The 12,315-nt window shown below is 42.7% G+C and overlaps 1 protein-coding gene across 1 annotated transcript in view; it reads right to left on the bottom strand.

Moving 5' to 3' along the window:
- The window catches only part of IFT74 (intraflagellar transport 74), a 291,121-nt gene that overhangs the window by 104,387 nt on the left and 174,419 nt on the right, over nt 1–12,315 (bottom strand). Inside the window, exons 11-12 of the mRNA XM_030194172.1 lie at nt 6,473–6,616; nt 5,764–5,804 (exon numbers count right to left, since the gene is read on the bottom strand). Coding sequence (XP_030050032.1) covers nt 5,764–5,804; nt 6,473–6,616 — 185 coding nt within the window. The remainder of the gene's footprint in view (nt 1–5,763; nt 5,805–6,472; nt 6,617–12,315) is intronic.

Raw genomic sequence — 12,315 nt, 5'->3', positions numbered from 1 at the left:
TCAGTGACGTCACTCACATGTGAGAATGTTAGTCCTACTTGTCCTCAGAGAAATGAGGTTTTCTTCTACAAACTGACTGTAAGCACCCACTGCATCAAGACAAACTTAACAGAGTTAGTTTATAGGTCATATTCTGAAAGCTACTGAAGGCATTCAAGTAGGTAGGGCAAAAGAAGAAAAAGGTAGATCAGTTTTTGAGGCCAAGAAGAAAATAACTCATCTGAAATTCATGACAAACAAAACACACTGAGGAGAGCCATTGGGAAGGGAGGAAGTCCTATAAATGCATAGTACTTTTAATCTTCTTGTGGGCTTGACTTCACTACAAGTAGAACAAGGCAGAGCTCTTCAAAATAAGGGAATGAAAGGCCTTCTCACATTTAAGAATTTCTAGAAGATTGCTGACATGATGCCTCGTTAAGTGCAATAGTACCACTTTATTGTAATGAAATCTGTTTTGCTTTTAGTCTTGATAAATTAATAGAGAAAGGGAGGGGAAGTGAAATGGGACTTGATATACCGCCCTTCTGAGGTTTTTGCAACTACATTCAAAGCGGTTTACATATATTCAGGTACTTATTTTGTACCAGGGGCAATGGAGGGTTAAGTGACTTGCCCAGAGTCACAAGCAGCTGCAGTGGGAATTAAACTCAGTTCCCCAGGATCAAAGTCCACTGCACTAACCACTAGGCTACTCCTCCACTCCAATATATTGGCTTTTCTGATTTTTATATCTTTGCATATTTTATCCTCTGATTCAATGGTCTCATTAATACTTTTAGCTATTTTAATATTTTCTTTACATTTTATTTTGTTGTCATTATACTCTGGAGTGGAGGAATGGCCTAATGGCTAGAGCACAGGTTTAGACATCCAGAGGTGGCCAGTTCAAATCCCACTGCTGCTCCTTGTGATCTTGGGCAAGTCATTTAACCCATTGTGACCCCAACAGGGAAATACTCAGTGTACTTGAATGTAATTCATTTTGAGCTACACCTGAAAAAGGTGTGAGCAAAATCTAAATAAATTTTGAAAAATGTTAAATATAGTGCTCATAGGCGGTCGGTGGCCCAACTGTTTGGGGAGGCTAAAGGGGGTGGGGTTGGGGGTGGGGCCAGGGGTGGAGGTGAGGTGTAAAGCGAGCGTGCCGCCTTGTGCAGTGTTACGGGAAGCGGGAAGGCACTGGGCATGGGCAGGCCAGAGCAGAGGACACCCCCCATTGTTGGCACCCAGGGCGGTCCGCCCCCACCGCCTCGCCCTCACTACAGCACTGTGGCAAACCTAGATTGAACAATAGTCATAGGGCGGCTGTATGGTGGAGAGAGGGATGGGTGAAACAATCCACAGCAGCAAGCCATGATCAGACTGGCCATTGGTTTACTGCATGCTATTTTTATTATTATTATTATTATTAAAAGAATTTGCATTCCAAAACAGGATTAAAAAAAATTCTGCTTACCCCAAGGCATCAATTTGATGCTAGCTGCTGCACACAGGCAAACTCTGGTATTGTGCTGCTATCACAGGACTTTCTTGACCTTTAGTTAGGCTTCTTCTTCCTGCTGCTAACGTCTTAGTGACTCCTCGACTGTCTGGATCTTTCTCTGGTGGTGACTGCCTGGTCAGGTGCTTGCTTTGCAGGCTGAAGCTGCTTTGGTCTTTGTGCGCTACTCACTTCAGTCTTCAAGCCAAGGCCCCCCAGCCACAACCGTCAGGCGCACTGTCTGGTGCACACGCAGGGTGCCGCAGGGGGAGGAGGCGTCATCCGTGACTGAGTTGTGACGTCGTCAAGAGCGGAGCCGCGGCGCGGCGCTGGACAGGCTGGGAGACGAGCAGCGCTGCGTGCGGAGGCGAGGTATAAAGCGCATGCGCCGCCTCGTGCAGCATTACGGGAAGGGGGAAGGCACTGGGCATGGCAGGCCAGAGGCTGAGGCCACTCCCCATTGGTTGGCACCCGGAGCGGTCCGCCCCCACCGCCCTGCCCTCGCTACGCTACTGCGGGGAAACCTGCAGCTCGCAGGGTGGGGGCAGCAGGGGAAGAAGGTAACGGTTGGGCTGGGGAGGCTTAGCCTCCCCAAGCCTCTTATATGGGGCGCCTATGATAGTGCTGACCTCAGATAAAATATATCTATCCTAAATGTAAAATTTCTAAGATATCCATCTAAGGAGTTACAAATTTCTGAACTTAACAAACTTCAAATTTTATTTTTTATTCTATTGTGCTCATTTTCAAAAAAGAGGGACACCTCAAAATGCCTGGCCTAGTGGTTAGAGCACTGGTCTTGGCATCCAGAGGTGGCTGATTCAAATCCCACTGCTGCTCCTTGTGATCTTGAGCAAGTCACTTAACCCTCCATTGCCTCAGGTACAAACTTACCTTGTAAGCCCTCTAAGAACAGGGAAATACCCAGGGTCCATGAATATAATTCACCATGAGCTACTACTGAAAAAATGTGAGCAAAGTAGGAAGTCCAACAATGATTTTCGAATGGGAAGAAATATTCATGTCTAAAAAGAAAGATGTTTTTAACTAGACCTGTTTCAGTCACATCCCAGTAAAAAAAAATGGTGCTCTGATTGAGCAGCTGACCACTGAAGGGATTAAGGCATGACCCCTCCTTAATCCTCCAGTAGTTGCTATCCCCCTCCCTCTCCCCAAAAAGTGAAACCGGAAAGGAAAAGCAGGATCTATGTCAGCTGTAGGTATTATTTATTTATTACATTTGTACCCCACATTTTCCCACCTATTTGCAGGCTCAATGTGGCTTACATGGAGGGGCATAATCGAACGCGAACGCCCATTTGTAAAAACGTCCATCTCCGAGAACGGGTCCGTGAAGGGGCGGGCCAAATCGTATTTCGAAAAAGATGGACGTTTATCTTTAGGTTCGAAAATACGGTTTGTGCCGGGCAAATGCATAAGATTTGGGCGTTTTTTGAGCTAGGCGTTTTCGTTTTTCAGCGATAATCGAAACCAAAGCGCCCCAGCTCAAAAACGAACAAATCCAAGGCATTTGGTCGTGGGAGGGGCCAACATTGGTAGTGTACTGGTCCCCCTGAGATGCCTCTATGCCAGCTTCAAATATCATTCCAAGCTCCATGACAGCAGTATACAGGACCCCCCGAGCAAATTTAGTTTAGTTGGTGCTGCCCGGACCCATGCAGAGAGCAAAAATCGGAAGAAAAAAAAAACATGCAAGTGCAGTTGGGGACATCCAAATTAAAAAATAGTAAAAGGGAGATTCGAACCAGCCACCTTCTGATTCCCAGGCCAGTGCTCTAAGCACTGCACCACATGAATCAGTTGTTTAGACATCCTTCCCTTTCCATTAAGTCCCTCCAAGTTTCTGTCAGCCAATCACAGCTGTTTAGCTGACATGATATCAGCTAAAGGAGCTGTGATTGGCTGACAGAAACTTTGAGGGACTTAAGGGAAAGGGAAGGATGTCTAAACAACTGATTCATGTGGTGCAGTGCTTAGAGCACTGGCCTGGGAATCAGAAGGTGGCTGGTTCAAATCTCCCTTTTACTATTTTTTAATTTGGACGTCCCCAACTGCACTTGCATGTTTTTTTTTTTCTTCCGATTTTTGCTCTCTGCATGGGTCCGGGCACCACCAACTAAACTAAATTTGCTCGGGGGACCTGCATACTGCTGTCATGGAGCTAGGGATGATATTTGAAGCTGGCAGAGAGGCTGGAAAAAAAAGTGTTTAAAGTTCGGGTTTTTTTGGTGGGAGGGGGTTAGTGACCACTGGGGGAGTCAGGGGAGGTCATCCCCGATTCCCTCCGTTGGTCATCTGGTCATTTAGGGCACTTTTTTGGGACCTGTTCGTGAAAAAACAGGGTCCAGAAAAAGTGTCCTAAATTCTGGCTAAAAACGCCTTTATTTTTTCGATTATCGGCCGAGCGCGCCCATCTCTCCTCAGTCGATAACCACGCCCCAGTCCCGCCTTCACCATGCCTCCAACACGCCCCCGTCAACTTTATACGTTCCCGCGACGGAGTGCAGTTGGAAACGCCCAAAATCGGCTTTCGATTATACCGATTTGGGCACCTACAAGAGAAAGACGTCCATCTCCCGATTTAGGTCGGAATTTGGGCGTTTTTCTCTTTCGAAAATAAGATGGATAGTACCGTAAGGCGTTGGTCGCCTTCGATGATGAAACAAATACAAAGTGATATTATTATCAAAGAAGTTCATGTGTAACAAAGTTCATGTGAACAAAGCAGCAAGCACATCAGAGGACTAGCCTAGTGGTAGTGTAGTGGACTGTAAACCAAGGGGTACAGGTTCAAATCCTACTGCAAATCTATTAATTTTTTTCCTGGGGCTCCCTCCAGGAACATAAAAGTACATATTGTACCTAAAGATATAAGACACGTGCAAGCCTAAAGGTTATTGAAGTGGTGTACATTCAGGTAGCGTAGGCATTTTTCTGTTCCTGCAGGGATCACTTTTTTTTTTTTTGTGAAGGAGTTACAGTGGGATTTGAAGCTGTGTCCCTTACTTTACAGATCACTGAATTAAACACTAGGTTACTCCTCTGTTCTGCAAGTACATTTGGGTGGTCATTTTTGTAAGAATGTTGCCAGACAAAAATCCCTGTGCCTTGTTTCCCCCTGTTTATAATTTAAACATTTCAGTTTGTAAAACGGTTATTGAAGATGGACGTCTCCAGCTTAAGGATGTTCTTCTCACTTATTTTCGAATAGGAAATTTGGACATCTTTCCTCTTTGAAAATTGCTGTGAAGTGGAAGGTTTTTTTTTAGGATGTAATGAGCAGGACATCCCAATTCTGACTTGGACATTCTTTTGAAAATGCTCCTCTATTTCTTATATACCAACTGAAACCTTGAAAGCTATAGAAGTGGTGTACATTCAGGTACAGTAGGCATTTTTCTGCCTCTAGAAGGTAAAATTTTTAAATGGCTGCATGCTAAAGGCAACAACAGCGCATGGCCATTAATACAAAAAAAAGGCTATTTTTACAGCTGCAGTAAAAATGGCCATTGCACGTGGGAAAAACCCGTTTAAGGGCATGGTAAGACCACATTTTGCCACAGCTTAGAAAAAGGACCCTGTTATATTTGGCACATTTTTTGAAGCCACTGGAGGTCTTCTGGGCCATCGGGGAGAAAACAGCTCAGGCAAAATCAAACAGCAAAATTGTGAGGGAACAAATTTACCTCACAGAGAACTCCCGGCTGGTGCTCAGGCCTAAGCAGGCCTCAGAGCCGCAAAACAAAAGGAAACTTAAATTGCCACAAAAAAATTAACAAAAACTAACCTGGGGAAGGGAAAAAGAAATCTAAAGACAAAAATGAAGTAAAAGGATACCCACAAGCGAGGAAGGCACTCTAAAAGCAAAAACAAGACACACTGAGGAGTGCTCACTGAATCACGGCTCTGCAGAAAAATAGTCCTGTGCTCACACTGGGCGGGAAGGCACAGACACATGTACAGTGGGACGTTGCCAAAGGCTTCTCAAAATAATAGAATACTGAGTAGCCTCTGTACCGTGGCTCCATCGGATAATGCCACCCATATGTGAGAAACAATATCCTGTTTATCCTTGGAGAAGGGGTACGAATTCTAATTTCAGTTTCATCAAATCACATGCAATTATATACATGCTGCAGATCCACAATACAAAATGTATCTAACTCTCCTTCACATTATGTTTCAAGGTATTTGCCTACTGAGAATAATCATTTGACAACTGCAGACATTTGTAACCAATTATTTAAAATAGTACTCACTGTCTTTCCATGCTTGCTATTTCCTGATTGTCTTCTTTTACCTGCCAAGATAAAATGCACTCAGAACGTTGAAACAAGTAAACATTTAAGAAAAAAAAAAGAAAATACACAAGTTGAGCCATATTGTGCAATATCACAAAGTATGGGATGTGTATACAGCATGGCATGATGGATTGGCCTAGCTTGTATGAATATTGGATGAGAGCTAAGAGGACCTTATTTCTGACTCTTTTGGGGGGGCTAGATTTTGGGGGTGGGGGGAGAGGGTGGGTGGGAAAGTAAAAAATACACAAGTTGAAAAGTGTATGCTCTTAGCATCTCACAAAACCACATTTCATACTGGGCATTCTGACTATTTAAGAATGCACTTTATTAAATACTGTGAGTTAGGCATTTAACTGCTTAATTTAGGTGCCTCCATTTACACCTACTACCATAGAGCAAGTGTAAGCAGTTGTGCCTAAATTTAGTTCCCTAATTGCTGAGTATGTTAGTCGTCTATAACTAATTAGGTGCACAAATTTGCCGTTATAGAATACTAGCTTAGCGACTAGATTTTGGGCACCTAACGTTTAGTGCTCTTTATAGAACTGGTTTGTCTGTATACTGACTCTCAACAAAAAGCAGTCTTACCTGATGTGAAATGTGACTAATAATAAACATAATTCTTCAACTGCCTCCTAAAAAGATACAGAATTCTCTCCCTTGCCTGTTTTAGCAATCTCTCTCTTTCTTCCTGTGGTGACTCCATACTTTTGTCCTCTGCAATTATTTGGTCCCGACGACACTCAAGTTCATGTAGTTTTTCATGCAGTAGCACTGCTTCCTGTTTAATCTGGGAATGTGCTATCTCCTGCATATAAAAATAAGTACTTTACGGTAAATTAGTATTTACAATTTAGAACAAGATGCTACATGTTAACACCAAAAAAATGAGTACAGTGCCTTGTAAAAATCTTCAAACCCATGTATATTTTTTAAATTTTCCTGTCTAAAAATATGTTTCACTTGCCTATACAACATATTCTATGCTTTTGAAAAGTTAGAATAAGAAACAAAAAAGTCTTAATTGCATCAATCTTCACACTCCTTGACTCAATACTTGGTAGAAGCTACTTCTGCAGCAATAACTGATACGGGTCGTTTAGGATATGTCTACAAGTATATGAAACCTTTTGTCAGAGAGCACTAGTATGAAATCTGACCCAACCATAAAACGTATTGTGAAAACACAATAAAGCTGCTTAGCTGTAACAGATTTTTTTTTTCCTGGATACTGCAGGATTAATTATGCATACAAAAAGGTGAAGTCACTGGGTGACATTTCATGAAACTCAGAACAAGTGGAAAGCTCTAAGCACGGGCAGCTCTTCCTGTGCATAGTGGTCTCCTTGGTCCCTCTGGTTAGTTTCATAGCACAAGTTATGCAACTCTTGGGGAGGTGGAAGGGATTGTGCGCATGATAAATCCCGCTGTCTACTAAAAGATAATAATAGACACCCCGGGTCAGACCAATGTGCCATCTAGCCCAGTACCCTGCTTTTAACAATGGCCAATCCAGGTCACAAGTATACGGCAGAAACCCAATTAGTAGCAACATTACATGCTACCAATCCTGGGGCAAGCAGTAGCTTCCCCCATGTCTATCTCAATAACAGACTATGGACTTTTCCTCAGGAACTTGTCCAAACCTTTTTTAAACTCAGATACGCTAACCGCTGTTACCACATCCTCTGGCAGTGAGTTCCAGAGCTAAGCCAAACTATTCATAGAGTGGAAAAATATTTTCTGTTTGTTTTAAAAGTATTTTCATGTAATTTCATTGTGTCCCCTGGTCTTTGTACTTTTTGAAAGAGTAATAAATCGATTCACTTCTACCCGTTCTACACCACTCAGGACTTTACAGACCTCAATCATGTCCCCTCCCCCCCAGCCATCTCTTTTCCAAGCTGAAAAGCCCTAGCCTCTTTAGCCTTTCCTCATATGGGAGGCGTTCCATCCCTTTTACCATTATAGTCACTCTTCTTTGAACCTTGTCTAATTCCACTATATCTTCTTTGAGATAAGGCAAGCAGAATTGAACACAATACTCAAGGTGAGTACACAATGTGATACCCGCAAGCGAACTTTCCCCTGAGTAGCCCCTACAATCTGGAATGCATTGGCTGAAAGGCTCCGCTTAACACAAGACTATCTCTACTTCAGGAAGCTGGTGAAAGCTTGGCTCTTCAACCAGGCCTTTAATGGAAGAAGTAACTAACTTGTTAGTCTCACTCACACACAAGGAGTGACTCGAGTTGCACATGCTGCAGCACGACATGTTTATTCACTCCTTTCCTACATGAGATAATACTTAACCATCTCTCTGACCTCATGTGCAACTGCTTCAAATAAATCACCTTATTTTCTAACTCTTCCTACTTTCTTACCCATCCATATGTTACAACTTTGCCTTACCCTTCACTATCAATTATAATGTTCCATTACGTATTGTGCTGATGTTGCAAATAGTATACCATCTGAAAAACCATATAGCATGAAGGAGATAGGTGGAGACTCTGCTGGCTTTCACTCTGGTAATAAATTCATTAAATAAAGAGGTGAAGCCTCAAGAAGCCCCCGGCTCAATAATTAAAGAGCTCTTGGGAGGTTGACAAATAGTATACCATGCCATACTTTGTATTGTTAGTCAAATATTTTTACTGCTGTAATTGCCTATTGCTCATGTTTGATCTATGCTTACTGTACACCGCCTCGAGTGAATTCCTTCAAAAAGGCAGTAAATAAATCCAAATAAATAAATAAATAAGGTGAGGTAGCATCATGGAACGATACAGAGGCATTATAATATTCTTAGTCTTATTTTGCATCCCTTTCCTAATAATTCCTAGTATCCTGTTTGCTTTTTTGGCTGCCACCGCACACTAGGCAGAAGATTTCAGCATATTGTCTACAATGACACAGGTCTTTTTCTTGAGTGCAGACTCCTAAAGTGGACCCTAGCATCAGATAACTATGATTCAGATTATTCTTCCCAATGTTTTGGATTTAGGGTGATGGGATCTTTCTTAGTTCAGCAGAATTGCCACTGTCAAAATGAATGTCCTACCCAGGTTATTGAACCTTTTTCAGGTATTACTGGTGTTAGCGTCTTGACTTTCTTTAGAGGCTCTGCAAGATAAAGTGACTAATTTCATTTGGCATAACCAGAGGTTAAGATTGGCAAGAGACCTCTTATGTAGGGCTAGGAAAAGTGTGTTTGTAGTATGTGTGTGTGTGTGGGGGGGGGGGGGGTCCCTAATTTGAAATTACATTATTAAGCTGCTCAGGCAGTGGTAGAATAGTTTCAGAAACTTTCCTATAAACATTGCGTGGCAATTGAACAATAGTTAGTTGGTCACAAAATGTTGTCTCATTTCCTTTGGATATCTCACAAGCTTCGAAGCCTGAACTTGGACCTGTGCCCTACTATAGTGTACACCTTTCATTACTGGGATAAAATGAGTACGGAACCGGACATACAAATTTCCCATTTTTTTCCCTATAGCAGCAAATCCTTTATTCATTCCTGGAATGGGCTCTGGAACATGTAGGGAATAGGAGACCCTGAGGTTGACAACTTGGTCAGGTGTGGGACACATTTTATATTCTTTGATACACTTTCCCATAACTATCAACTCACAGGCCAAGATTACTATGCTTATAATCAATTGATGCACTTATCTTCACCTAGGTACAAACAAATATTTGGGAGGGAGGAGTCTTCAGAAGGGCCTGTGAGAAGACTTCTTGGACACCAGATGGCTAATTGCAGTTATTTATAGACACCTGAGGGACAGAAGTAAGTCTTTTTTTTAGCTCATAGGCTGCAGTGGGAGGAAGATTTGGATACTCATTATGAGGAAGTGGAATGGGGGGGGCCATGGAGTCCACACTAGCCACAATCTCCATGGCTGCTAAACTGCAAGAAAATAGTGTTAAATTTCTGTATAGCTGGTACTTGACTCCTGTCAGGTTGCATCATATGTTTCCATCTGCAACATCACTCTGTTGAAGACATTGCAGGAAGCAAGGTACCATTGGTCATATATGGAGGACATGTTGAAAGGCCAGAGCCTTATGGAGAACTGTGCAGGCTTGGTTTCAAAGTTGGTTGGGTAGACAGATTCCAAAGGATTGTAAAGGCTTTTCTTTTTTAATTTCCAGGTTTCGTTTTGTTTTTCTGGCATAAAAGGCTCTCCGAAAATGGTAACTTTGTTCTTGTCTCTTAATTTCCTTTCCTCAAGTCCTGATAGACCAGTCCAAATGAGCGGGTTATGTCCTCCAATCAGCAGATGTAGGCATAAAATACTAATAATTCAGTGACATTGCCAGTACAAGGTGTGGTGCACCTCTGGAACTTGCCAGAATACTACTGAAAAAGCAGTTTCCTCAAGTCCTGCTAGACCAGTCCAAATGAGTGGGCTATGTCCCCCCCAATCAAGAGATGGAGGCAGAAAATACTAACAATGCAGTGACATTGCCAGTACAAGGTGTAGTGCACCCCTGGAACTTGCCAGAATACTACTGAAAAAGCAGATCTGAAACATCTGAACAGCATTATTCAATGATCTTATAGCAGAATAGTTTATATCAACCCAATAAATTAAGATTATAGTGAGACAACATAGTACCGCATCATATAGTATCATTACAGTAGAAAAACATAACATGGAATTGTGAAACTGTGTTATGGAACAGTCTCACAAAGCTCCCAGTTATAACAAGACCAGCCAATTCCTTCCTAGGAACTACCAATAGGAAAGGCAGGAATACCCACTGAGGTGTCTGACAAACCTAAGGGGAAGGTCCAGCAGCAGTCTTCCCAGGCAGGTCTTGGGCACCTTCCTTGTCCTGATCATCCTGCTAGACATGTCTAGATGAGTGGGACGCACCGAAGTTCTAAGGACCTGGGGTGAGATGAAGACTAAGCCCTGATACACAACCTTCCACTTTGGCTATATCCTGCTGACCTTGCACAACCTATAGCAACAGACAAATCTGGGAATAGGGCCCCTGAAGAACAAATAAAGCTCCTAGCCCCATGCCCAAGACTGCGAGACAGCCAGGAGTGGTGCCATCGCTGTTGTTGAGGGATTCCCACACCTACCAAAACTCTCAAACTAAATGAAACAGTCAACGAAAATTATACTGCCCCATTTCCCTGTGGAGCTATGAACGGAGCAATTTGAACTGCTCATGCAAGAAAGCGTAATTTGTTTCTGAAACCAAGAGTACTCAAAGAGGAGAACAGTCTTGAGAACATTAATAAGGAGGCCATGTAGACTGGGCATGGCACTCTGGTCCTTGAGAACTTCTGGGCTAGGGAAGAAGTGCATGACCACAGTTTCGCTGACCACGGAATTAAGAGCTTCACTAGAACCTTTATGAGCCATGTGAAAAATATAAAATGGGTAGGGGTATGGCCATGGCAGATCGAACAAAGGCCCTGGAGGTATCTAGAGGTGTCCCAATGAGTCTGCTGTAATGTCTTCAATACCCAAATGGTCTCCACATTTATCCCGGGCAGAAAGTAAATCTTTAATACATGTGGTATTAATTATAGGGGGATCTGAATGTTCTCTGCAAAGTAATTTCTAACTAAAGGGGCATTTTACAAGCTGCGCTAGCATTTTTAGCTCACGGTAAAAATCAGCTGGGGGTAAACACTGAGACATCTATAGGAATACAATGGGCGTCTCGGTGTTTACTATGAGCTAAAAACACGAGTGTGGCTTTGTAAAAAACCTCCTCAGTCCTTAATTGTAATATTAATAGTTCGCAGAAAGTTCAAAATCCTCACATTAGTGCTTCTGATAGTATTTTTTAATGATTTCACTTTAAATCTAACCACAGATAAATCTGCTATGAAGAAAGTTTAAGTCTACTGAATTTCAGAAAACGTTTGCTTAAGAACTGTGTCTTTTTCCAAAAGTACACTCATATTAGACAATTGACTTTCGTGCTGAGAAACATTTTGCTCCAAAGAGTTAATCTGTGGAGCAACTATCAGCTATTAACCTCATGGAGAATCTGGAGGGTGCCACTTTAAGAATGTGGAAATCCTCTTTCTTCTATAAATTGCTACCTGCAGGCAGATCACCAAGGCCTTCATTAGGGGATTCAAAAAAGCAGAGCCATGACCAGGAGCCACTGCAGTACACAGGAGCCTTAAAAACAGAGAATACTGGTCTTCAAAGACTCAACTCTATTCCATCTGGATATATAACGCCCCTGAGGGAAGCACTGTACAGACTGGGCAGAACGGTTTATCAGAGTGGGCAATTATCAGGGGCCTACATATTCCAAACCAGACACTGTAATACTATAAGGAAGGTAAAGAACTGTTAAGTAGTGTTGGAGGTTGGAGACGGGGGTTCCTCTGCATTATAGTGCCCTACTTAATTAGCCGGTGTTGGCTGGCTGGATAAAGTATGTTTGTTAGGGACAGGGTACTGGAGGGGGGGTCGGGGGGAGTGAGAGGTGGAGGAATGGGAGGGAAGAGGGGAGGAA

The sequence above is a fragment of the Microcaecilia unicolor genome, chromosome 2, assembly GCF_901765095.1.
Source record: "Microcaecilia unicolor chromosome 2, aMicUni1.1, whole genome shotgun sequence".
Taxonomy (NCBI): domain Eukaryota; kingdom Metazoa; phylum Chordata; class Amphibia; order Gymnophiona; family Siphonopidae; genus Microcaecilia; species Microcaecilia unicolor.
Note: the sequence above shows the minus strand (reverse complement) of the source record. Positions and strands in the feature narration are given on the sequence as shown.